Genomic DNA, 23827 nt, shown 5'->3' with positions numbered 1-23827 from the left:
AAGTATGATGTGTTTAGTTCAACATGGATACAATTAGTGGGCTGATTAATAAATGTGGCGTATATATATATCATAAGCTAACACTTTCTAGTAAAAAAAAGAATCAAGTCTTTTCTTTCGGATGCAATTTTTTTTTTTTTTTTGCTCTAATTTGACGACTCAAGAGTGGCTTAAATGTTCTCAGTGCATGCCACTCAAGTAAACTCGGGATATACGAGCTGAACTCGAGTTCTCAACACAATAAAATCCAATTTCTATTCAGAGATTGCTTTAAGTTTTCGGCAAAAATAGCTGAAAAACAAAATTTTTCCACTAGCAGTAGTCTACGTTATCGTTCACGTTAACAGCTAATACAGAGCACATGACCAAAAGGCCTTAAAATCAAACAAACAAAGTGCTTTTCAGTTATTGATACACCCAAATAATCAGCTGATAATAGCTTGCTCGCTCGCTTCCATCCCCGCAAGTCAAGTCGATGTGGTCCCTCAGAAAATATGAACAATGTCGTACGCAAATCTGTATTCAATGTTAAGGAAATCATTTCGGAACAAAATTAGGGCAGTCATGCCAAGAAACTGTAAATCAGTTATAAGGATACGTCCAGAAGAGCACGAACGACTGCACAAACGAAAGGAAAGATCGAGTCAAACGGAAGTTAAAAAGAGAAGAGGGTAAAAAAAAAAAGGGTAAGAGGTAGAGATGTTTAGTTACCATAAGGCCGCCAAAGAAACCATCGAACACTATTTGGTTCCAGGAATCAAAGTAGGAATGGATCGAGAACTTGGCCTTGGCTATGAGTCCCACTGAACTAAGGCTCATCACAACAAAGTAAAGTATAAACCCTTTGATGCTCGTGAGCCCCAATATCCCAGCTACAATCCCGGCGATAATTGATAAAAACGTCCGGCTGAAAAAAATATAATACAACAAGTCAAATAATAAATTTTTATGATCCTATCAATAAATTTACACCGCTACAAAAACAGAAAAAACAAACCTGTAGTATATAACCTTCACGTTGCTCTGCAAATTCTCGGGGTTGAAGGTTGGTAAGTCGTTTAAGTCACTCGACTTCTTCTCGGAGTCGTTATGTCCAGCCATTTCTTGTTTCTTTCTATATATTAGCAGCAACCGAGTTAAAAGGATATCAAGTTTCATACTCATAATTTTTGTGCAATGATAAAGCAAATAACACATCATATTCTAAACCAACGGAGAACCAAGATAAAACAAGAACACAACTCTAAAGCTCGACATGATAAAAAAAAAACACTTAATCAAATCTTGCCAATTTCAATACAAATAGTTGAGGAACCAAGTTGAATCTAAGTTCAAGATAATCATTTCATTGGAATTCAGCCAAGCTTGTGAATCAGAAATTCAACCATCTCTTCTCTTCTACATCTAGCACTGAATTTATAACCAATCCAGCGAAGAACATCGATTATTCGTCAGAAATGTTTCCAGCGAGGAAATAACAATGATTGCCTGGTTGTACTCAAAGTTTTTTGTAGGTTTGTGTTACAAACAATTATTCACAAGATGAACAACGAATGGCTAGTGATTAGAAATACAGAAAGTTCAAAATTCGAATTGTCTGAACTATTTTGATTCCCAAAACGCTCACCGATTTCTGCCTAAATCTAATGTACGTGTGTTTTTATTTCTCAATAATAATCTTCACCGCAAAAAAAAAAAAAAAAAAATCTCTCAAGACTTCGTTTTACATCAAACAAATTGATGATAATCCACCGAACTCTGTTTATTGATGTTCAGGCTTCCCTATTGTTATCGTCTCTATGATCGGCTTTTCTATTTGTTGGATTAATTGCGGTTTGAACAGCATATTTGTAATTCAGATACAGATCTGAATAAACGATAATTCCATAAATAAAAAAAAAGATTGGACGATCGAGTGAAAGAGAGAATTATCGAAAGCGAATCGAAGTACTCACCGAGAGAGAATAGACAGCAACGGTGTTTCGCGGCGGAGGAAGAAGTATAACTCGGCTGACCTGACTCACTTACATTTTTGGGAAGAGACTCTTTTACTTTTATTTTATTTAGATTTTTAGATCCTCTTTTGGTACGAAAGGACAACTTTACCCTCGAGTGTCTAAAAGATTCCATTCATATCCTCCTTCTCTCTTCTTCTTCTTCTTCTTCTTCTTCTTCGAGAAATCTGTTTCTTTCGCGCTATTGAATCGAATAACGACAATGTATCTGAACAAAGGTCGTTGCTTGGTACTGAAGCCTCACAGACCTTCCGTTCCGTTTGTCCTCAGTAACGCCATTCCCGACCAGAACCAAGCTCAAGTCGTCGTCGTCACCGAGTCGGAAGTGTTGAATAGGGTGATTCATGAGAGAGACGTTTCTTCGGCCATGGATTTTTTCAAAACCCTAGCCAACTCGGGAGCTTTCAAGCACACGGCTCTGACCTACCACGCCATGATCGAACGGCTCGGTCGCCACCGAGAATTCGACGCCGTTCAGTACCTCCTCAACCAGATGAAGATCGACGGCGTTCCGTGCTCGGAGGATCTCTTCGCCGCCGTGATCGGATCGTATCGCCGCGCTGGTTTCTCCGATCCGCCTCTGAGGATGCTCTACAGGCTCAGAGAGTTCGGATGCGAACCGACCGTGAAGATTTACAATCTCGTGTTGGACTGTCTGCTCGGCGAGAACAGGTTCAACATGATCAATCCGATCTACACCAACATGAAGAGAGACGGCGTCGAGCCAAACGTGTTCACGTTCAACGTTTTGATCAAAGCCCTGAGCCAAAACGACAGAGTCGAACACGCCTGTAAACTGCTCGACGAAATGTCCAAGAGAGGAATCTCCCCCGATTCGGTCAGTTACACCACCGTGGTTTCGTCGCTGTGCAAGCTCGGCAAGGTCGACGAGGCGAGAGAGCTTTCCCGCAGATTCGAGCCAGTCCTTCCGGTTTACAACGCTCTGATCAGCGGTCTGTGCAAAGAGCGGAGAGTCGATGAGGCTCTCGGGGTCTTGAAGGAGATCAAGTCGAAAGGAATCGACCCGAACGTGATCACGTACTCGACCATCGTCTCTGGTCTCTGCAACGTCGGGTGCGTCGATTCGTCTCTAGCGGTCCTTGCTTCGATGTTCGTCAAGGGCTGCGATCCCAATTCCCACACTTTTAGCTCCTTGATCAAGGGCTTGCTTCAGCAGAAACGGGTCCGCGATGCTCTTCGCTTGTGGGACCGGATGATCGAAGACCGATTCGAGCCCAACGTCGTCTCTTACGGCTCGCTGATACAGGGTCTCTGCTCGACCGGCAACGTCGATAAAGCCGTCTCCTTTTTCCACGAGATGGAGAGAAAACACAATGGGCTCGCTCCGAACGTGCACATATACGCTTCTCTGATCGATGCGTTTGCGAAAAGAGGCGATCTTTCTGGTGCGACCGAGACGTGGAATCGCATGATGAATCGTGGGACCCGCCCGAACGTGGTGGCCTACACTTGCATGGTCGACGCTCTCTGTCGGGGCTCCATGTTCGAGGAGGCTCGCTCGCTCATAGAGAGCATGGCCGCGGAGGATTGTCCCCCGAACGCGGTCACGTTCAACAATCTCATAAAGGGGCTGTGCAGAGAGGGACGGGCCGATCAAGCTCTGAGAGTGCTCGGCGAGTTCAGGGTCTTCGGGTGCGAGCCAAATGTCACGACGTACAACGAGCTTTTGGACGGTCTGTTCAAGAGGGACAGACTCGGAGAAGCCGTCGGGTTGGTGAAGGAAATGGAGGCCAAGGGAATGAGGTTCAATCTGGTGACGTACAACACGGTTCTTCACGGGTTCGTTCGGTCCGATATGCCAAAGAAAGCCTTCGAGCTGCTCGGGAAAATGTTCACGGACGGGAAATCGCCGGACGGGATTACGTACAACGTGATCGTCCACGGGTACTGCAAGCTGGGAAGGGTCGGCAGAGCGGTCCAAATGTTCGAGAGGATCGGTTCAGGTTTGGAATCGGACGAATGGCGTCCCGATGTGGCGAGCTACACGAGTCTCGTCTGTGGAATCTGTAAAAGTGCCGGTTTAGATGAGAGCATGGTTTACGTCGAGAAGATGGTGAGCCGAGGTGTAACTCCCAATATCGCAACGTGGAATCTACTGGTCCGGTGTTTATTCGACTCACTGAGTCTCGAGAAAAGCCAGCCCAATTACTCGCCGCTATCTCTGGCTAGTTCCGAGCTCATTATCGAAGCCCAGTGCCGGCTGAGAGACCAAGTCTCTGCCTCGGCCTAATTGGGTTATTATCGGAAACTCGGTTCAAGCAACAAAAAAAAAAGAGCATTTGTTTATTATAATCACTTGGGTATCATAATACACTTATTGATACGACGATGAAGATACAATGATACAAATTTAGGGGGTGTTTTGCAAGTGAGATGTGGCGATGCGACCGCTGGCTCCTCGGGGAAAGAAGCCACCTGGCACGCTCTCGTTGCCGGTTCCGTAGACGATCCTGAGGATCTCCTCGGGAGTCCTTGCGTAGGCCAACGAGTAGCTGTTTCCGACGAGGATGTTTCCCCGGACTCTCCCCTCGGCTCCCGCCTCGAGCGGCACCAACAACCCTTCGTCTTTCGAGGAGCCCGAAGAGCCGAGCCGGTTTCTGAGCCCCGAGATTCGGTTCGTGAACTCCGCTACGGTGATTCCGTAGGGTTGAACTCTCGTCCCGGCCCGCCGGTACAAAAGCGTCCTTATCACCGCGTCTTGCCCCGATTCCACTCCCAGAAGACCCGCCACCAGCTGAAAAACAAAAACAAAAGATCCAATCTTTAGAACTCGGGAGGTAAAATGCTGTTTGGTTTGACATAAACTGTATATTAGACTGATCCAATCTTTAGAACTCGGGAGGTAAAATGCTGTTTGGTTTGACATAAACTGTATATTAGACTGATCCAATCTTTAGAACTCGGGAGGTAAAATACTGTTTGATTTGACATAAAATGTATATTAGACTGATCCAATCTTTAGAACTAGGGAGATAAGATGCCGTTTGATTTGACATAAATTGTATATTAGACTGATCCAATCTTTAGAACTCGGGAGATAAAATGCTGTTTGATTTGACATAAACTGTATATTAGACTGTAAAGTAGGGTCACCCTTTTTGCGGCGGGGGATTGGAGATTAGGGGTAGAGCCGACGTAGCCGGTGAGTCCAAGGTAAGGGATCAAATAGGAGGCGAGGAGGAAGTTGAGGCGATTGGCGTAAGGGTCGAAAGGAGGGACGAGAGGCCTGTCGAAGGCGAGGTCGACGAGCCTCGCGAACGAGGCCGGACTCAAGTCCATCAACGGCCTCGCAAACCCTCTCACGCTGTACTCGATGGCCCTCAAGTGACCGACCTCTTGCCACCCGAACTGCAACGCCACGTCACGCGTCTGAGCGTCCAAGTTGGCGCGCCGGGCCCCCACGGGCGGCGGGCCCCCCTTCGTCAGGTTGGGGGCCACCACGTCGAGGCCGTACCCGAGCGCCCCGAACAAGAAGAACTCGGCTTCGAGGAACTCCAAGTTCAGAGGGAATTCCAAGAGATCCACATCGGAATCCGGTGAAGAAGAAGAAGAAGAAGAAGAGGTACTTGTTTGAAAGAGGAAGAGGAATGATAGCAAAGCTACAACAATTGCACTTCCCATCTCTCTCTCTCTCTCTCTCTCTCAAGTGGTTGTGATTTTGTGTTTCTTCAATCAATAGATTTGGCTGTTTAAGTAGAGGATGATGAGACTTGGCATCACAAGAGCATTTTGTGCCAATGCCAACACCTACACACGCAGAGTCAGTCAATGAACAATCAATCTTTTCTTTTTCTTCTTTCTGATAGAAGTTGGGTACGTCATACAGATATTCAGGGACTAGATAGATACAAACAATTGAGAAACGCTTCATTCACATCTCCTTTCATATCTACTTTTTACTAATTTATTTTGACCACATGAACAAACATGATCACATGTTACAACGTTTCAATTAATCTAATACGAGTGAAAAAAAAGGGTCAAGAAAAAGAGTGATAAAATATAATTGAAGAATAAGAAAATGCTATACAAGAACCAACTCTGCCAAATAAGCAGAGGAATACACTTGATGTCAGTGAAACCTGTGTTTGTTTGCTTGTTTGTTTGTTGGGTCTTTTGTCTAAGTATCAAAAATTCAAGAACAATCTCATGTCATGTCTAAGCATTGAATCACCATTGCTTCTTTCCCTTCTTCTTCCGCTTGGCATTGGCCGAGCCGGGTTTGGCCGGAGAAGGTGGGTCCGCGTTCATGTTCATGTTGTCAAAGACACCGGATTGGACGGCGCTCTGAAGCCACTCGAAGAAATCTTCCTCCGTCACGCAGTCTTCCACGTTCGGCGGGACCCGACCTCCTCTTTGACCCGAACCCGAACCCGAACCCGAACCCGAGCCCTTTGAGGAAGCCACGCTCGTGTTCACATGGAAACTCGGCTTGTGTGTGTTCGGCGCACATCTCATTCCCTGTCCCCCCAAATATAATCACACATAATCATTGTCTAGTGTTTCAACCAAGGTTTCATAATTAGTCCGTATCGAGTTGATATTCTTGTTTCGATAATCACTAATGACAAACGAGTATTATTTCAATATTGATTAAGGTAAACTAGTATACCTGACATATATACCACTCGGAAGCGTCGTATATCTTGCTATCGGCACATACAAACGCCGCCGGAGAATCCACCTGCAATATAAATACACACTTGCTCGCTCATCGTGCTAAAAAAATTCACTATTTTTCGGAGAGAAGAAAAGTAAAGAGAAAAGTCGTTGCGTTGTACCTTTTGCAACAATCCGAAAAGGAGAGGCTGGGAAGATTGTTCGACCCATCCGTCCCCGTCTTTGGCTTGATGAAACTCTTTGCATTCCTGACACCATCTCGCCCGAGACTTGGTCTTCCGAGTCAGAACCCAAACGTGGAAGTTATTGCATTTCTTGCAAGCTATTCGTCTCGACTCTCCGACCGCCTCGCCACCGCCGCCCTCTGACGGAGCCATTCCCGAAGCAAAGAACCCGGGCCGTCCCTTCTATGGAAAACCCATAACAACCGAATATTACAATCATGCCATCATTCTCGTCAAACCAAACTCTTTTTTTCTTTATATATAAATATACCATCTGCGAAGTATTTTGAAATCGGTGGAATATATTCAGCAGCTCCTCCTTTCTCAGCTCGTCGTCGTACGCTTTTTGCTTCGCTGAATCGAGCAAAACCTTGCAAAAATAAAAGCAGAAAGGTAAAACACGACAACCAGATATAGTAATAAAAAAAAAGTGAGAATCAAACCTCGTAAGCGTTTTGAAGCTTTTTGAAAGCTTCGACGGCCTTTTCGTTTCCCATGTTTTTATCGGGATGGACCAACATCGCCTGAAATCACCACATGCAGGGAAAATAAATACACGTCTCTCAACATACACAGCAAGAGCTAGGGAAAAAAAAAAAAAAAAAAAAAAAAAAAAAAAAAAAAAAAGGCGATACCTTTTTCTTGTATTCCCTTTTGAGCAACGAAACGTCGACGGTCTCGAACCGGGCCAATCCCAACGCGGAGTAGTGGTCCCCGCAGTTCAAGAGCCGCACGATTTCGTCATCGGAAGTCAGCTCCGGATCGGCTGCGCCGCCGCTGGTCGAGGGCGTTCCCGGGCCCCGGTCCGCGGAGAAACCCGGCCCGCTTTCCGGCGCTGATGTGGCACGCCCGGTCTGCTCTTGCTCCGCCGCGGAATCGGAATCGGGATCGCCGGCGGGTCTTCTCTGCTGGTTGACGCTATTCTTGAGAAAGTAAATGAGAACGTCGCTCGAGACAAAAGCGAGGTTGAAAGCAACGACCAATCCGAGCCATCCCACGTATGCCCAGCCACAATACACCGAATAGACAGTGGTTATCAACAGCGCAACGCCTTCACGACCCAACCCATATGCCAAACCTGAGGGTGTATATATATATATACATAAACGACGTGAAAAAGTGAAAACAATAATAATTTATAAAACAGTCGTAGAGAGATATAAAGGAACACCTCCGAGTAACATAACGAGCGTGGTCGTCCAGAAGCTTCCATAGAGCCACAAGAAAAGAGCTCCGAAAAAGCCGATTATCAGAATCCCAAGAGAGAATCCGGCAAATAATCCAACTAGCGCAGCTATCGCCTGTAACAACAATCACGAAATCAGGACATTAATCAACGAAATATATTTACACGGTTTTGTCTCCTTTATCAGGGCAGGCATGTTTGTCTGTGCATGTTTCAAATCCAAGGTTCAAATCTAGTTCACTTAGGATATATATTCCAAAGACCTACATATATACAAAAAAAATAAAAGATACAAACTGGCCATTCAAATTACTTGATTTGCAGTACAGCCAATGTTTTTTAAAGTTCTTTACAAGCAATAAATTCAAAAAATTGACATTGTCATTAAAATTTTCGCCACATGTATACAAGATAATTACCTGCACATAAATTTATATACATGTTCAAAATAACTTCTTATTGGCACCTAGTATTATTCACGGATATTTTGAAACTCAACTTTAGACAAACCTTGGCTGTATTGCAAATTCATTAGTTTTAACAATCAAGATCATGATAGTAAGTTAGTAAAATAGATAGAGAACTCACCAAAACGGAGAGAAACTTGAAGATTCCGGCCATGGCTATTGTGGAGAAGATAGCGCACCAAACGACGGAGAAGAAAGCGGCGGTGCCCATTCGGAAAAAAGAATCGAGTCCTCTGACGAACGAGTCCAACCAAATCACCGAAACCAGAAACGCGACGGTCCCGATGCTCATCAGACACCCCAAAACGACCGGGTAAACCACATCGAACCCAGCTCTGCCCCGGGCCCACGCGGCCTCGCTCTTGGCCTTGATCGCGTCGATCAACGGCCGATTTCTCTCGGCCCAGTCGTTCGCGAACTTCATCCCCGAAAAACCCCATCCCTTCAACCTCCTAGTAAACGCATTGTCGGGAACCTCGATTTTTTCCAAAACGTTACGGATTTGAACTCCGATCGTCGAGAGAAAAGACTTGCTTTGTCTCTGGCTCCGGGTCCGGACTCGAGCCTTGTCGAACCGCGGCACGGTTTCCTCTGCCGGATCGATCCCGTTCGCCTCATTCTTCTTCGGTTGCTTTTTGGCGGGAAATGCCTTGGCCTCGCTGGCCTCTCCGTGGCCGTTTGCTGTTTCAGGTTCCGAGGTCTGCTTATTTTCGGGCCCTTTCTTCTTCTGGGCGCTTTTTCGAGCCATGGAAATATGAAACTAATGAACGATTCGAGTGAATGTCGAGCTACAGCATCGCTATTGGGGGTTGAATCTGCCGACAAAAAGGAATACACACGGATTCTTATGGAATCTCTAAAATCCCCAATTCGGTATTTCGGTTACAAATCAAAGAAACCCATTTGGGAAATCAAGACAAAACACTAAGAGCAGGCATTGAGGGCAAAGTCTGAGTTCAATAAAGAGTTGAACTTAAGACACTCAAATTGAGTGGTCGATATTCAAAACTAATCAGAAACCCATTTCTCATCAAGACCTGAACTTTACGATGCCCTCTATGATTTTTCTTTCTACAATTTAGACAGAAGGAAATAATAAAACGAAAACAAACAGATTATTGTCAATACATAACATGCAAATTATAGAATAATAAAAATACATGCATAAATAAATTAGCTTCGAACTTCACCTCAAGAACCCACTTTGCAAAATCGAAGACAAAACCCAGCAGAAATATAAATATCCGTACAGATTAAAGAGAAGAGAACAACCCGATTTAATTTTTTATGGCAAAGACCCAGGAAACAAAGACATTGAAATACCTTGGAGTGAAGTCTCGGAGTGAAGAGAATAAGTTATAGCCAAAAATAGGTGAGAAGGACGATGGAAGAATCAAAATCTTGAAATGCCTTGTTTCTTGGTTTTGTCTGATTTGGGTTCGCATAGGAAATATAGAAGAATGCTTTGAGGAGACTATTACTATTGTACATCTAAATATAAAATGGGAAGAAAAAAAATGCCTGCAATGAAATGTAATTTATAATTTATATTTTACAGCGATTGGAGAGAGTGTAAAAGGTCCTTGGCTTTTTCGTTTACTATTGTCTTTTGGTTATTGGTGGTTGCCGGAATTTGTTTTATTTATTCCAAGTTCTAACAAGACTACAAGTTTTTGAGGGTTTTTATATTATCTATAGGAAAAATTATACAAAATAACGATTTAAACTAATTGATTAGCAAAATAACAATTATTTTTGTAACCCGATTACTGCACATTTTGGCTACTACTCTAATTTTAGGAAAACTTTAGTTATTTTGCAAATCTTTAACTTTAAATTGGCTATTTAACCAAATCACCCTATTCTATATTTGTTGAATGGAAAATTGTTAAATGAAATTTTCTTATTTCTACATGTGTAATATTGTATTTCAATTAAAGAGTTGATAGTCTCGAAAATTTGATTATATGTATCTTTTTAATGTCTATGACAAAACATCCTTAATACGGTGCATCGAGTTACATTAGTTTTTTTTTTCTTGTAGTCCGATAGAGCCAATTGTGACATGTTGTGGCGACTCATCGGTGAATAATGGAAGTTTGCATTTTTAAAACGAAAATTGTTATATATAGTTACAAATATAGAAAATAGCAACGATTTCTTTACCAACCCTAATAAGTAATAACACATAGACTAAAGAAAAGGTCACACCATCAAAATGAGGAGTTTATTCCTTCACGCTCACGCATGTGGACAAAAAAAAAATCACACATCGGTGAAGGACAAAGAGAAAAGTAATGTGGGAAAGTGCGAGAAATTGCACGAGAACGACGAGATTTAACTAATATCGCGAGTTATATGCATTTCGCTCTCGTGGCTATGCGAGATACCTTAATCTCGCGCGAGATTTAAATCCTTGGTTCTAACTCATTAGAAGTGGCCGGCCGTGACAAAATTGAGGGGGAGAAAGAGAAAGACGGAATAAAATAATTGAGTACAAAGAATGTTTTGTACTTGTGTTGTACTCCAAAAACTGTGTTTATATATCACGCGTCATGATGCTCTTGGAACTCTATGTATAGAGTGATTATCCACAATTCGTCGTTGCAGAAGGGGCAGAAGAAAGATTGATTGCGATCGAGCCACTCGATAAATCACCCAAGTTGATAAAACAAATGACGATGAACGAGCCGATCGCCAGCAGTGCAGAGACGATGATGAGTCCCCAAGTTGATAAAACAAATGACTCATCGGTGAATTGAAATTTATATTTTTAAAATGAAAATACTAATTTTTTTATTATAAGAAGCAGGCAATATAGATGAGAAAAAAATTTCACGAAAAAATCGGAAACTTAGAGCGAGAAAGAGTATATTTTAAAAGCTATGTTTTTTTTAGGAAGAGAAGATTTTATTAGCTTGAAGTTTGTTTTCTATGTAATAATGATATAGTGGGTAAAATACACATAGAAAATAGGTATACAACTCTATTGACTTAAAATAATAATTTGATGACTTATGATATATAGTTTCTGAGCTTTAGTGTTATGAAATGAAGTGTAGAAGTTTGGCATGCATTTATTGGTTGAAATTTGGTAATGTGTGTGCCGAAACTTCAATTAAGAACATAAGTGCTTTTATTATTTTCTTTTGAATCTCTTTCTTGTACTTTTTTTTTTGTTTTCGACTACCTAATTGTAATATTTCTCATTTAACAAAAAAAAAATGATTGCCATGTGAGGGTCTGAATTAACTCGGTGTATCTTTTTTTTTTTTTTTTTTTTTAAAGAACTCGACGAATTTATTAAGGCCACTAAATTTTATATTTTGTTAATTGTGAAATTAATTATTTTTCAATTCAAGTTTTATTATTTAATAATGGAATACTATAAAACAATTAACACGTGATAGTTACGAAATATTGTAAATAATAGTAACATACGAGATCAAATGACTTCTATAAACTTAGCATATGATTTTCGCTTATTAGTATAATTAATAATTTTGTGAACAGACCAAAATTTCAAAACATCATTGACTTTTGCTTTTTGTTTTTGTGTTTTTTAATATCTAAGTAGCCCTCATAATTCAAGGACCACATATGATATCTATATAATGTTGCCAAAGTCATGGCTTCTAAAGTCAAGTCCCAAAATATTGAATAGAGGTGATCATGTCATAATCATTCAAATGAGTGGACACACGCATAGAATCAAACCTACAAAGTAACACTAACTATGCAGAAACGACATCAAAAAGAAGAACGACGACTGAGATATATACACAAAGTAATAATCTAAGTTGCTTTAAATATATGTTAGTAAAGAAAGTCACCACATATGAAGAAAGAAGTTACTACTTACACAAAAGCTACTCAGGAAGTTCTCAAGTCCCAGCTAAGAAAAGAGTAAGACTATCTCTATATGTATATGCATAATATAATATACCATATATTAAGGATATATTTAGTTTATAAGGGGTGAGAAAAGACCCACTTCCCATGAACAAACTCCTGATGAGGCCTCATATCATAATGAGCAAATTCCAATTCCTCGTGATTGGTGGAGAAGTAGACAATGTACCTTTTCCCGGCGAGGACCCTCGAAACGACGCCGACCCACCAACCGTCGTTGAACCAACAGTCGACGTTCTCGCACGGCTCGAATGGGTAAACGCGCAGACTCCGAGGAGGGATCGGCCTCATGTCCGAACCTTTCGCAACTTCTCTGAGGGCCCGAGTCTGGTCGTCGCTTTTCAGGGTCTGGTATTCGACCACGAAGCTGTCGTAGTCCAAGAGCTCGGCCACGGTGGCGGTGTAGCGAGAGCCCTCGTAACCTACTTCGTCGCTCCTCACTTCTACCGCCATGCCCTTCTCGAATTCCGGCTTGAACTCCGAGCCCTATACAATAACGGAAAAACAATTCAGATAAAGCAACAAACGAAAATCGGGGGAATGAAAAATAGTAAAAAAAAAAAAAAAAAACTTTTGAGGAAAATCGGGTGGAAAACGAAAATCCATTCAGATAAAGCAACAACTTTACAGGAAGATCGGGTGGAGAACGAAAAATCCATTCAACGAAAATCGGGTGAACGGAAAACAGTTTTAAAAAAAAAACTTTACAGGAAAGACGGGTGGAAAACGGAAATCCGTTCCGATAAAGCAGCAAACTATACATGAAAAACCGAAAAGTCCATTCGGATAAAGCAACAAACTTTACGGGTGCGTTTTGGAGCCTAGAAACTTTTGCTTTTTTTTTTTTTTTATCCCTCTCGTATTTTTCACGACGTCCAAACACAACAGAGAGAGCCATATAAGAGTTCGGAGGAGAAACGTATCGTCACATTACCTCGACGTTGGGCGGCCAATCCTCGAGGCGGGGCCGGAGATCGGAGTGAGGGAAAACGAGCTCTTCGTTGGTGGGCGCGAAATAGACGACGTAGCGTCTCCCGGGCTGGACCCGCGACACGACGCCCTCCCACCAGCCGTCGTTGTAGCGAGCCTCCACTCTCTCGAGCCTCTCGAACCCATCCGACTTGGGCGGGGCCCGCGGGGGCTCAGGTCTGACGTGGCGCTTGTGGGCCGTCTCTCTCAAGGGCTGGCCGGTCGGGTCGTCGGCGACGAGGTCCTTGTACTCGACCAAGAACTTGTCGGTGCCGACGGAGCCGATGAGCTTGGCCGCGTACCAAGACTCCTTGTACCCTTCCTCCGAGCTCGTCACTTCCACCGAAGAATCGCTCTCCAAACCTCGAAACCCTTCTTTCTTCCCAAACACGATCTTCAGCCTCAGATTCTTGCTTCCAATCGGAGACGCCTCTGCCTGCAAATCAAACACCCATAAATATGTAATTTATGATATTTTGTTCAAAAATTTAGCGATATAAGCCACATAAACATAAACATAAGCGTTTGCGTTTTAGCCAGAGTTTTGTAAATTTTTCGTAAATAGCCAAAAACTATTGTAAATATTTCGTAAATAGTCATATTTACTAGAAATTTACTCTTTGTTTTTATTATTTTGATACCGTAAATTTTAAAAAAATTAACGAAACGTCGGTTATTTCAAAATTTCTAACGGGACCCTATTTTGTTTGTATCAAACGATTTTACACCATCATCATCAAAATTAGAATTTCTAACTTGGTTAAGCTATGATTTTAAGTCTTTTTTATTTTTTTAATTGGCATTTGTTTCACTACGAAGACTCTGATTATTTATTTTTTTTTTTTTTTTTTTTTTTTACTTTTGGTGTGTCACAAGCTAAAGATCTTCATGTTATCTAATTATTTGTTTATATAAGAGGAAAGCTAAAGACACTTCATCTTGATTGCCGGTCAAATCAAAATCCCTAAATTTGAGCTAACGGGGAAACTACCTGATGATGTTGTGGTGGGTCCCAGGAGTTGAGGAGTGGGTCCCAGTCTCTGTGGAGCCTGAGCTGAGACCGTTCGCAGACGATCTCTTCTCCGGCGGAGTTGAGGAGCTTGACGGAGTAGCTGGAGTTGCGGAGGATCTCCGAGACAGAGCCGCGATGCCAGGAATAGGTGCGATAGGCGTCCACTTGCTCGCCGGGAATGAAAGCTCGGAGGGGATTCTCCGGCGGAGGGCGGGGACGGAGTCCGGCGGGGTCGACGTAGTCGGAGGGGTGGCCGGGAACGGAATACTCCACGAATGCGAGGGTTTTCGAGCGATGCGACCGAGATCGGAGCACGGTGGCCGGAATGTAGGAGCTCCGACCGGCCACGATCAGCTCCACCGGATCACCTTGCTTCAGCGTCCACATTGATTTGGATTCGGAGTTTGGGAATTGGGAATTGGGGATTGGGAAGAACGATGAAACCTAACTTCCGTGGCGGGAAATAAGTTACACCAACACAACACTAGTGAATGACCTGCCCTTTACTTAATCTATCAATATATATATAGTTTTGATTGAAATTCGAATTCGAAATCATGTCTACGCTATTTATATAGTTTTAATTTTAAGCCAGAAAATCTAATATCTCATACGCTAAAAATGGGAATTTTTTTATTACTCATTAAAATACTTTCTAAAAACACAAATAGTTGATAATATGTTGGCACTCTCAAAATAAATAAAATAAAATAAAAACAATCCTCAATTCTACTAGGAGTATTGAATCTACTTGGTTCTTGTTTGTTTTGGATGTGTCGATTTTTCTTCTTAAGCTTCCTCTGAACTATTGTTTATTTATTATTAAAGAGTAATTATACCTTAATTTTTTATGTGAAAAATATAGATGATAGCTATTCGGACTGTTCAAGTTAATTAGGCCTAAATGAAGACCGATGTCAACGTTTTATTTATTAAAGGTACCAATAAATTCTATCAGATTCTCAATTATTTTAATCTATGTATACTTGTATTTAGATTAGCATTATGGACACAAACTTGTAACCAACTTGTAATTACTTGTGTGTGTGCGCGTGCGCGCGCGCATATATTTTATCCAAAGAAAAAGCGTTTACGGGTTTCGAATGAGTGTTCGTCGACGACATCTTTATGTTTGGTAAACATAATTTTTGTTTTGTTAATAATATCTTCATCTATATTTTGCTTTGTTGTGTTTTAAGAGTTTTTAGGCCTTAGTTTGTTGTTGAGACCCGAGAGTCAATGTGTCGGAGGTAATTTTAACGGGGAGGATTTGGTCTCTTTCGATTGTAAAGACCCAAATGTGTGAAAAACTCCCGTTAAAATAATTGATTAAATCAGTCTGGCTCTTCATCAGAAAAAATCAAACTGAGAATTTAATTTAGTTTATTGAAAATGGTCAAAACCGAATCAAACTTATAGTAAGTATAAAGTTTAATTAAACTAATAATGACCAACTATAGTAAGTATAATTAGGGTAAAAGAAAAAGAGAAGGAAAAATGAGTAGTTTAGTGGAAGTACGATCACATGTCAACAACTTATGGTTCAATTCAATCCCGGGGCAATACTGAATACCATTATTAACAACAATTATATCATTGATTATTAACATAGAAAATGTATAAGCAAGTGTATGAGGCTAAATCTGAGGTTGAAGAACCAATGGAACTTCTTCTTCTACTTCTTCTTCCTCTTCGTGCCTCGTCTTTTTCGAGAAGAGGAACAACGGTCGAGCAAGGAGTCTCAAAAACCGACTCAGCGGGTCTTGAAGACCTTCAATCTCGTAGTGCCCGAATCGCCAGTCGCGATCCACGTAGCGCCTCTCTATTGGCTCGTCAAGCCCAGCTGAATAATGTTAGCACCTTAGTTAGATCACAATCGCAATCTCAGCGAATCAATCGTATTGTAAATGTAATTTACTTACCCGAATACATGAAACCGTATCTGTTGACCTCGCGATAAAACGGGTGTGTCTTCTTCTCCTTTGTAGCTCGCCGGAGTTTGTTCCACGCGACCGCTCTATCTTTGCGTGTCACTTTGCCACTCTTCGCTATCTGATCCAAACCAAACCAAACCAAAGAGACACGTCACTCACTGAATTCACTTCGAGAGCAAGACATAGAAAGAAGAAGAAAGAAAAGAAAAAGAACCTTTGTGAATAGATGGTACGAAGGCCGGGGCTTCCTCGCAAGGTCATTGGCTCGATCAACGGCCACGAGCCCGAACTTGGGCCCGTAACCGTCGGCCCATTCCCAGTTATCCGAAATCGTCCAAAACATATACCCCAACACAGGCACACCCTATATATTATTTATAACGACACAAATTGTTCAAACTACTTCGAAAAATAACATTAAAAAAAATGAAAAAAAAAAGTTTGTATCACCTTGGCCATGGCAGCGTAGACGGCGAGCAAGTGCTCGACCAAGTAGGGCTGGCGGATGATATCGGTGTCGTCGGAAACTCCGTTCTCGGTGACCATGAACGGGACTTTCAAGTGCTTGTAGCGCTCGTGGAACTCGAGAAGCATCCGGAAGAGTCCGTCCGGGTAGACCCCGCGTCCGGACTCGCTGTACTCGTCCCTCTCGACGAGCTTGAGGCCGCCGGCGCAGACGACTTCTTGGCCGTAGTAGTTGATACCGATGAAGTCGAGCTTCTCGGAGACGGCGTCCACGTAAGGGAAGACCGTGAGCGAAGTGGCGAGCGAGACCGCAGCGATGTCGAAAAGCCCGTACGGCCTCATGAACGACACGTGGTGGGCCACCCCCACCATCTCCGGTTTCTTCTTCGACGCGCTTCTGCACAAATCATTTTTCGCAAACTAATATCAAAATCAGCACGTCGTTCTTGTTATAAAGTCTATTTTTTTCCCTTTCGTTAATTCTTCGCACCAAACTCGTTTAATAAGACCAACCGAATCAATAATTCCCCTTCAATCTCAGCACTCAGACAAAGGCGGAGCTACATTGAGCCCCGGGGGGTCAAATGCCCCCCCTGAACTTTTGAAAATTGCAATGTTTTCCTAATATCAAACTAATATCAAAATCAGCGCATCATTCTTGTTATCTAATATTTTGTCGCATTGATTCTTCACATAAAATCGGCCTCCAATCACACCACTCAGACAAGGGCGGAGCTACCTCGGGCCCAGAGGAGGTCTCAAATGCCCCCTGAACTTTTGAAAATTGCAATTTTAACCCTAAAATTTCTATACAATTATATAATTTTAGCCTAAGTTTATATGAACTTTCTAAATTTGCCCCCCTGATCGGAATTCCTAGCTCCGCCACTGCACTCATACCGATCAAAATAAAAGGGAATAGAGACGAAGAAGAAAAGCGAGGTTTGACCTATTTTTGTGGATGATATCGTATGCTTTGAGGTGAGCGACGGCCATCCAATGCATGGCTTGTTGGAAGACTCCGGTTGGGAGGACTGAGGTGGCGGCTTCGAGGACGCCGGGGTTGCCGCCCGGCCAACTTCCGGCGGAGTACGTCAGCATCGCAAAAACGTGGGGCTCGTTGAACGTCACCCAATAGTCCACCAACTCCGAAACGCTCTCGACGACGACCCTGTCGATAGATTCAACATCGAGATCGGGAATTTCGAATTGGAATGGAATATCGTGTACGAATTACCTTGTGAAGTCGATGAAATGGTCAACGGTTCTCTCGAGCTTCCAGCCTCCATATTCAGCGGCCCATGGAGGCAAAGAGTGGTGGAAAAGAGTGAGCATGACTTTCATTCCGTACGAATGAACTCTCTCCATTATCCATTTGTAACGCTCCAACGCTGCATAATTTACCTGCCTCAAACAAATTCATGTCACCATTTCCAAATTTACAAACTAAGAGCCGGAGATCGGTCGGTGTTTGTGAAGCGACCCATCGACAATTAGATAGTAAATCGAAGAGGATTAAGAGATAACGACGGATTTGAAACACAGTTTCAAGTAAAATTCAGATTCGACTAGTAATCTGATTATTCAAGTAAAACATATATCACCATTTGTTACAAACTAAGAGCCGGAAATCGTGTTTGTAAACTCGGATAGATACTCTCTGCTCTAGAAAGAAGAAAAAAATTGATTATGCGTTCCACAACATGTAAATCTAGATAACAACGGAATTTAGATTCGACTAGTAATCTGATTATTTTCTCTGGATAAGAGAAGACTCCTCATCGATGAATGCTTCGAAATTCTCATAAACATGATAACTGGTTGATTCATTGTACATTTTCATAAAAGAAAAAAAAATTAAAATAAAAAAAATTGAGAAACACACTTACAATGTCGTGAAGGTTGTTTTGTGGCTCGGTTGGGACGATTCGGGACCAATCAATTCCCATCCGGAAAACTGTAACTCCGGTGTCCCTTGCAAGCTTGAGCTCCGTATCGGGATCGGACCAAAACCTAAGTCTCTCCTCTCTGAAACCAATCCAAACGAATATCACCTCAAATTTCAAAATTCCAAATTCAAAGAGTTTGACTTACGGCCGAGGAACGTTGTGCCACGCGGCCACATTGCGGTGGCTCAGCGATAACGAAGAAGAGCCTTCTTTGTCCTCCTCCTGCTCGGCGAATTCGAGCCACGCGTCGCTCAGACCGTCCTCCACGTGTGCCGGAGCCGTTGCCAGCCCAAAGAAGAACTCTCTGTTCTCTTCGTCGTCTTCTTCTGCAACAAGTTATTGATGAAAACGAGGAACGAGTGTAACGGCTATGTGCGATTGGATTACCGTTGGAGGGATTGAAGTCGGCGAGCGTGTCGGAGTCGGCGGCGATGGGGGAGCGGAATGGGCGGAGAAACTTGCGGCGGAAGCGAGCGAAGGAGAGGGCGTTGGCGGCGACGGAGAGAGTGACTATCAGTCCGGCGAGCTTCGTGGCGGAGATGAACAGCTGTACTACCGCCATTCTTCGACCTTTGAATTGAATGTTTCCTCAGCTTTGCTTTACTCACACAACGACACTTGTCTCGCTCTTCTTATTTCTACTTTGGATAAGAGTAAAATAAATAAACGACATGTATTCTTATGAACGACATGGAACGTTATAAGAGGGACCGAGAGAGAGATACGACATATTTTAGGGGGGGAATGGCATTAATATGCTTATCTTATGTTTGGGAACATTCTTAAACTAAGAACTCCATACTTTAGGATCAAAATTCAATATGTATAATTTAATTCAAAACTATGACCAAACTTTTTATGCAATTATGTTTATCTCCTCTATTATTTTCTTTTGTTTTTTTTTCCTCTTCTTTCTCTTCGAAAAAATGACCCACCTCTTCTTCGCCATTGAAGCCTCTCTCTTCTCAACGTTCTTCAACGCTCTTCTGTTCCAATCCTTCGTTGTCTTTGTCCTCGAAGTCTCCCCAAACCCACTCTCTCCCATCTTCAACCCTCATTACTCGCCCCACACCCGTATCGTCAACCTCGACCTTCCAATCATCGATCCTGAGCGAGAGGTTTACCGATCCGGCGATTTCGATTCCGATTCGTGCTCTTCTTCCCTAACTACTCGACTTTCTTGTCCAAGCCCGGATTCTATGTCAAGGAAAGGGTTTGGTCGGACTCTGCTCAGTGTCTTCACGAACTAGACTGTCAAGATGGGGGCTGGGACGGGTTGGGTGGGTGGTTCTTGATTGGAATGTCAACGCGATTCGGTTCTATGAGGATATGGGAGCAAAAGTTTTGTCGGAAATCCGCCGCCGACAAGCTCCTCCGCGATCTCCTCTAGTAAACTAAAATGAAAAAAAAAAACTCAAAACTCAAACTCAAACTCAAACCTTAGGTGTTATGATTGCTTGCTTGACATTGCTTTGGCAATTTTTCTCAGGTGTTACGATTGTAGGTGATTTCAGGGTCATTTGTCTAGTTTATTGACATTATTGACGTTAATATGTTGGATTTATTGATATTGTTGTCGATAAATTGTTTAGTTTATTTACATGGTCGTCAATAATTTATATGATTTATTGAAATTGTCGACATTACGATTTTTTTTTTTGGTATTCTGGAAAAAAAACTGGGAAAAAGAAAAATCTAGGAATTTGTTGTCGGGTCATTTCCCGATGTGTTTGCTTGCAGGACAGTCTGCTGAACGTTTGTCGTTGGGTTGTTCGGCGGAGCGTTCGCCTGCAGGTCAGTCTGCTGAGCGTTTGCCATCGGGTTGCTAGGCGAAGTGTTCGTCTGCAGGTCAGTCTACTGAGCGTTTGCCGTCGGGGCATTAACCAGAGTCTTTGCATGCAGGTCAGTTTGCTAAGCGTTTGATGTCGAGTTGTTGCCTCCTCCGACACATTCCTCCACCACGTTTGCTGCCCGCTCCACCATTTTCATCCCTTCCTACACTACTTTCGTCTCATCCTACACCACTTTTCTCCACCCCGTTCGGTGCCTCTTCAACCACTTTCGTCACATCTTCTACCATGTTTGGTGCATCTTCTACCACGTTCGTCGCATCATCCACAACGTTCGGCGACTCATCCACCACTTTCAGCGTCTAGTTTATCACCTCATTCACGACATTCGTCGCCTTCTCCATCACTTTCAGGCCTCGTTCTCATCCTCCTCAACTACTTTCGTCACCTCCTCCCCCATGTTGATCTTCTTCTCCACCCCGTTCGTCGCCTCCTCCACCACTTTCGTCACATCCTCCACAACATTCGTCGCCTCCTCCACCACTTTTGGCACCTCGTTCGGGGCTTCATCCACCACGTTTGGCCAATTTTCAACCACTTTTGTCACCTCATCCACCACGTTAGTTGAATATCGTTAAAGTCAATATCTAACAACTTCAATTAGTCAACATTGAATATTGTTGAAATCAATACGCAATCTTTAATAGTTTATTGTATAACTTATTTTTTCTCTTTTGGGACTTGGTTGTTTTATTAGCTTTGTTTTTTTACGTATTGCATATTGACTTACTTGTTTCTTTAATATTTTTTTTCCCTTTTTAAGTATGGGCCAGCCCAGCCATTTTTTTCAAACCCAAAAGAGGTCTAGGCCGGGCCCGACCCAAACTCTTTTAATGGAGGACCGGGCCGCGACTAAGCAATAAGACTTTAGACCCAACTCAGAACAAACCCTTGACTCTCGGAGCAAGGGCCGGTCCCAGGCCCGGGCTTGAAAAGAGTCTAAACAGAGCCGTAAAACCCTAAACTATAATCTTAAAAAAGAAATTAGTAAATACTTTTTTAAATTCAAAATATGCATATTCAATCATAACAACAAAAATTAGTCAAAAATATTTATATCATTAATAATAAAATTTATTTTATGTGTCAAAAGTTTATTTCAAATAAATTAAAATATTTATTTTATTAAAAAAAAAGAGGCTTTTTTGAGGGACCGGCTTGAGGGCCTATACCCTAAGTCCAACCCAAGCCCTTTAACAAGCACGGTTTGGAAAAGGGTCGAGCCGGTACAAAATCTCTAAAAAAAGAGGGCGGGTCAGTTAGCTCACGGGTGACTCGACCCAATTGATAAGTAAAGACTGTAATGGCTACGTGAGATTTGATTACCGTTAGAGGGATTGAAGTCGGCGAACATGGCGGTGTCAGTGATGGGCGTTGACGGCGACAGATAGGGTGACTATGAAACCGGCGCGGAGATGAACAAATGTACCACCGCTATTCTTGAGTGTTTGAATTTAATGGCTCCGCAACTTTACTCTACACTTGTTTCACTCTTCTTATTGGTGTTTAGACTTTGGTTAAGAGGAAGAAAAATAAACGACAACCTATGCTTATGAACGACATGAGACGTAATACAACATAATTTCCAAACAGAGAGAGAGAGTTGCGTGTCTCAAATATCAAACCAAAATAAATGATATTACAAGCCATTGTATAAGTAATTACTTTTGGTGTGGTTTGAATTTTGTAGTACCCTGTTAAATCACTATTTCGTCTCTAGGATTATTTTTTATTGATAAATTATTATGCAACAATTTGAACTCATATTCATAATTTTTTTTTAGAGGAGAGTGTTTTACTAATTGAGCTAGTTCCTCTTATCAATAAGCATTGTTAAAATCATTAATTTTTAATTTAATATAACTTGTTTTTTTTTCTTTTTTGAGACTTATTTGTTGTATTAGCTTCGTCTTTTTCAGATTATTATTCTTAATTACGATATATTTTATATGAGGAAGTTTCCACTTTTGTAATTTGAATCAAGTCAAATCAACCCGATCAATATCAATTTAGATTATTTAGCTTCTCGTATCATAAATGATTTTTTTTAATGCAGCTTTATTGCAAGTGGGGATATTAACTAGTTTAGTTTGGATAAATAAAAAATTGTTTATTTGAGTAAGTGAGATATATAATCATAAATTAATTCAATTGGACTACTGTAAGGATTGGTTAATATTGTTACTAAGTAGCCTAACTTTTATCATATATATATATATATATATATATATATATATATATATATATATATATATATTACCTCGAGTACCCGTCGAGCCTGGAGGTGAAATGATAGAAAAACAGTTTATTTAATTTGTGAACATAAATAATTTGACTTCCATCCCAAACTATTCTCTTCCATATATATAAATAAATAATTGAATATTTTAAGAGTTAAACTTTAAATGAAAGAAATTAAAAAGGACTTGAGTAGATGGAAGGGCTCACTGTATAACAACATGAATTGATCAATATTGAATATCGTTGAAGTTGATGGAGTGGTCTGTTTAGCTTCACATGCATTGTTTCTGAAATGGTTATCAAAAAAGCAAATTTCTCATAATATATTGCTAATAATTCTATTTATTTTTTTGGTTTCAAAAAGTTGAAAAACTTTCAACTACATAATCATCATTTTCCATTGTCTACGGCCGGGTTACAAATTAGATTTTTGGATGATGGACCAAATTTGTAGCCGACACGTATCACATGTTTCCACTTGCAATTTATTGGTAGTAGATTTGCTTTCTGCACCAAATAAAAAAAATAAAATAAAAATAAAAAAATTAGTGAAATAATTCAAAATCCAAATGTCTTACGATTTTACCTGGAAACTCATGTTGAAGGTGGACCACAGAAACAAAATTCAAATAATTCACTCACTGGTGAAGATTGAAGAATCTTTGCCAGGATTTTTTTGTTCCTTTCTTCTTAGTCCCAATCACCTTGAAAATACGTTAGGACTTACAAAATAAATAAACGCATAAAACAAGCAAGTAGTGATGAATGAAGTTGTACAAAAAAAAAACTTGAGTATGATTGAAGAAGATTTTTCCTGAAATGGGTAATGCATATTGTATAAGTTTGTATGAACAAATAGTCATTTCATCTTCTTCATGCTCATCATATAGAAATACATTACACACACACACATATATATATATAATATATATAGAGAGATAGATTACAAAGTGTTGGTCGAT

General features: G+C 41.5%; 6 protein-coding genes across 7 annotated transcripts; 1 reads left to right on the top strand and 5 right to left on the bottom strand.

Moving 5' to 3' along the window:
* Positions 1 to 229: 229 nt before the first annotated feature.
* LOC149392645 (Rab5-interacting family protein) lies at positions 230 to 2044 on the bottom strand. Its single transcript, XM_089616516.1, has 5 exons — positions 1956 to 2044; positions 998 to 1114; positions 712 to 907; positions 599 to 618; positions 230 to 516 (listed from the first exon to the last, which is right to left on the bottom strand). Exons 2-5 carry the CDS (start codon positions 1099 to 1101, stop codon positions 486 to 488), a joined length of 351 nt encoding a protein of 116 aa, XP_089472642.1. The 5' UTR covers positions 1102 to 1114; positions 1956 to 2044; the 3' UTR covers positions 230 to 485.
* Positions 2045 to 2143: 99 nt separating this feature from the next.
* Positions 2144 to 4359, top strand: LOC149392644 (uncharacterized). The gene has a single exon (XM_089616513.1). The coding sequence runs from the start codon at positions 2218 to 2220 to the stop codon at positions 4264 to 4266; it is 2049 nt and encodes a 682-aa protein (XP_089472639.1). The 5' UTR covers positions 2144 to 2217; the 3' UTR covers positions 4267 to 4359.
* On the bottom strand, positions 4359 to 5657 carry LOC149392643 (desiccation-like protein). The gene is made up of 2 exons (XM_089617015.1): positions 5130 to 5657; positions 4359 to 4770 (listed from the first exon to the last, which is right to left on the bottom strand). Exons 1-2 carry the CDS (start codon positions 5655 to 5657, stop codon positions 4387 to 4389), a joined length of 912 nt encoding a protein of 303 aa, XP_089473141.1. The 3' UTR covers positions 4359 to 4386.
* Positions 5658 to 6016: 359 nt separating this feature from the next.
* Positions 6017 to 10048, bottom strand: LOC149392642 (Chaperone DnaJ-domain superfamily protein). 2 transcript variants are annotated; one of them, XM_089616515.1, is made up of 9 exons: positions 9857 to 10048; positions 8655 to 9348; positions 8052 to 8181; positions 7516 to 7958; positions 7324 to 7404; positions 7152 to 7250; positions 6818 to 7060; positions 6649 to 6720; positions 6017 to 6497 (listed from the first exon to the last, which is right to left on the bottom strand). In XM_089616515.1, exons 2-9 carry the CDS (start codon positions 9279 to 9281, stop codon positions 6207 to 6209), a joined length of 1986 nt encoding a protein of 661 aa, XP_089472641.1. In that variant the 5' UTR covers positions 9282 to 9348; positions 9857 to 10048; the 3' UTR covers positions 6017 to 6206. The 2 variants fall into 2 exon arrangements, with proteins under 2 accessions (XP_089472641.1, XP_089472640.1); XM_089616514.1 differs by having other exon boundaries at positions 6818 to 7063; positions 9857 to 10045.
* Positions 10049 to 12310: 2262 nt separating this feature from the next.
* Positions 12311 to 14949, bottom strand: LOC149392641 (agenet domain-containing protein). The gene is made up of 3 exons (XM_089616574.1): positions 14406 to 14949; positions 13380 to 13850; positions 12311 to 12931 (listed from the first exon to the last, which is right to left on the bottom strand). The coding sequence occupies exons 1-3, from the start codon at positions 14811 to 14813 to the stop codon at positions 12503 to 12505; spliced, it is 1308 nt and encodes a 435-aa protein (XP_089472700.1). The 5' UTR covers positions 14814 to 14949; the 3' UTR covers positions 12311 to 12502.
* A 961-nt stretch (positions 14950 to 15910) lies between these two features.
* On the bottom strand, positions 15911 to 19393 carry SFR2 (Glycosyl hydrolase superfamily protein). The gene is made up of 9 exons (XM_089617836.1): positions 19162 to 19393; positions 18920 to 19100; positions 18715 to 18853; positions 18063 to 18229; positions 17775 to 17996; positions 16811 to 17222; positions 16575 to 16724; positions 16349 to 16478; positions 15911 to 16269 (listed from the first exon to the last, which is right to left on the bottom strand). Exons 1-9 carry the CDS (start codon positions 19334 to 19336, stop codon positions 16064 to 16066), a joined length of 1782 nt encoding a protein of 593 aa, XP_089473962.1. The 5' UTR covers positions 19337 to 19393; the 3' UTR covers positions 15911 to 16063.
* Between the last annotated feature and the right edge of the window lie 4434 nt (positions 19394 to 23827).

This window comes from Urtica dioica, chromosome 6 (assembly GCF_054948205.1).
Source record: "Urtica dioica subsp. dioica isolate 48M chromosome 6, U.dioica_male_clone48M_v1_H2, whole genome shotgun sequence".
Lineage (NCBI taxonomy): Eukaryota > Viridiplantae > Streptophyta > Magnoliopsida > Rosales > Urticaceae > Urtica > Urtica dioica.
This window is presented reverse-complemented; position numbering and strand designations above follow the sequence as displayed.

Bases quoted from the DNA above. Each gene is read 5' to 3' on its own strand.
- LOC149392645 (XM_089616516.1), bottom strand. From the start codon at position 1,101: ATGGCTGGACATAACGACTCCGAGAAGAAGTCGAGTGACTTAAACGAC. The intron at 619-711 runs GTAACTAAACAT...TCGTTTGTGCAG, and splicing joins GTTTCTTTGGCGGCCTTATG to TCGTTCGTGCTCTTCTGGAC. The intron at 517-598 runs GTATCCTTATAA...CATTGAATACAG, and splicing joins TCGTTCGTGCTCTTCTGGAC to ATTTGCGTACGACATTGTTC.
- LOC149392644 (XM_089616513.1), top strand. From the start codon at position 2,218: ATGTATCTGAACAAAGGTCGTTGCTTGGTACTGAAGCCTCACAGACCT.
- LOC149392643 (XM_089617015.1), bottom strand. From the start codon at position 5,657: ATGGGAAGTGCAATTGTTGTAGCTTTGCTATCATTCCTCTTCCTCTTT. The intron at 4,771-5,129 runs GTGACCCTACTT...TTTGTTTTTCAG, and splicing joins AATCCCCCGCCGCAAAAAGG to CTGGTGGCGGGTCTTCTGGG.
- LOC149392642 (XM_089616514.1), bottom strand. From the start codon at position 9,281: ATGGCTCGAAAAAGCGCCCAGAAGAAGAAAGGGCCCGAAAATAAGCAG. The intron at 7,959-8,051 runs GTGTTCCTTTAT...ATACACCCTCAG, and splicing joins GCTCGTTATGTTACTCGGAG to GTTTGGCATATGGGTTGGGT. The intron at 6,721-6,817 runs GTACAACGCAAC...TTTATATTGCAG, and splicing joins TTTTCGGATTGTTGCAAAAG to GTGGATTCTCCGGCGGCGTT.
- LOC149392641 (XM_089616574.1), bottom strand. From the start codon at position 14,813: ATGTGGACGCTGAAGCAAGGTGATCCGGTGGAGCTGATCGTGGCCGGT. The intron at 13,851-14,405 runs GTAGTTTCCCCG...TTTGATTTGCAG, and splicing joins ACCCACCACAACATCATCAG to GCAGAGGCGTCTCCGATTGG. The intron at 12,932-13,379 runs GTAATGTGACGA...GTTATTGTATAG, and splicing joins ATTGGCCGCCCAACGTCGAG to GGCTCGGAGTTCAAGCCGGA.
- SFR2 (XM_089617836.1), bottom strand. From the start codon at position 19,336: ATGGCGGTAGTACAGCTGTTCATCTCCGCCACGAAGCTCGCCGGACTG. The intron at 16,725-16,810 runs GTGATACAAACT...AATAATATATAG, and splicing joins TCTACGCTGCCATGGCCAAG to GGTGTGCCTGTGTTGGGGTA. The intron at 16,270-16,348 runs GTAAGTAAATTA...AACATTATTCAG, and splicing joins ATACGGTTTCATGTATTCGG to CTGGGCTTGACGAGCCAATA.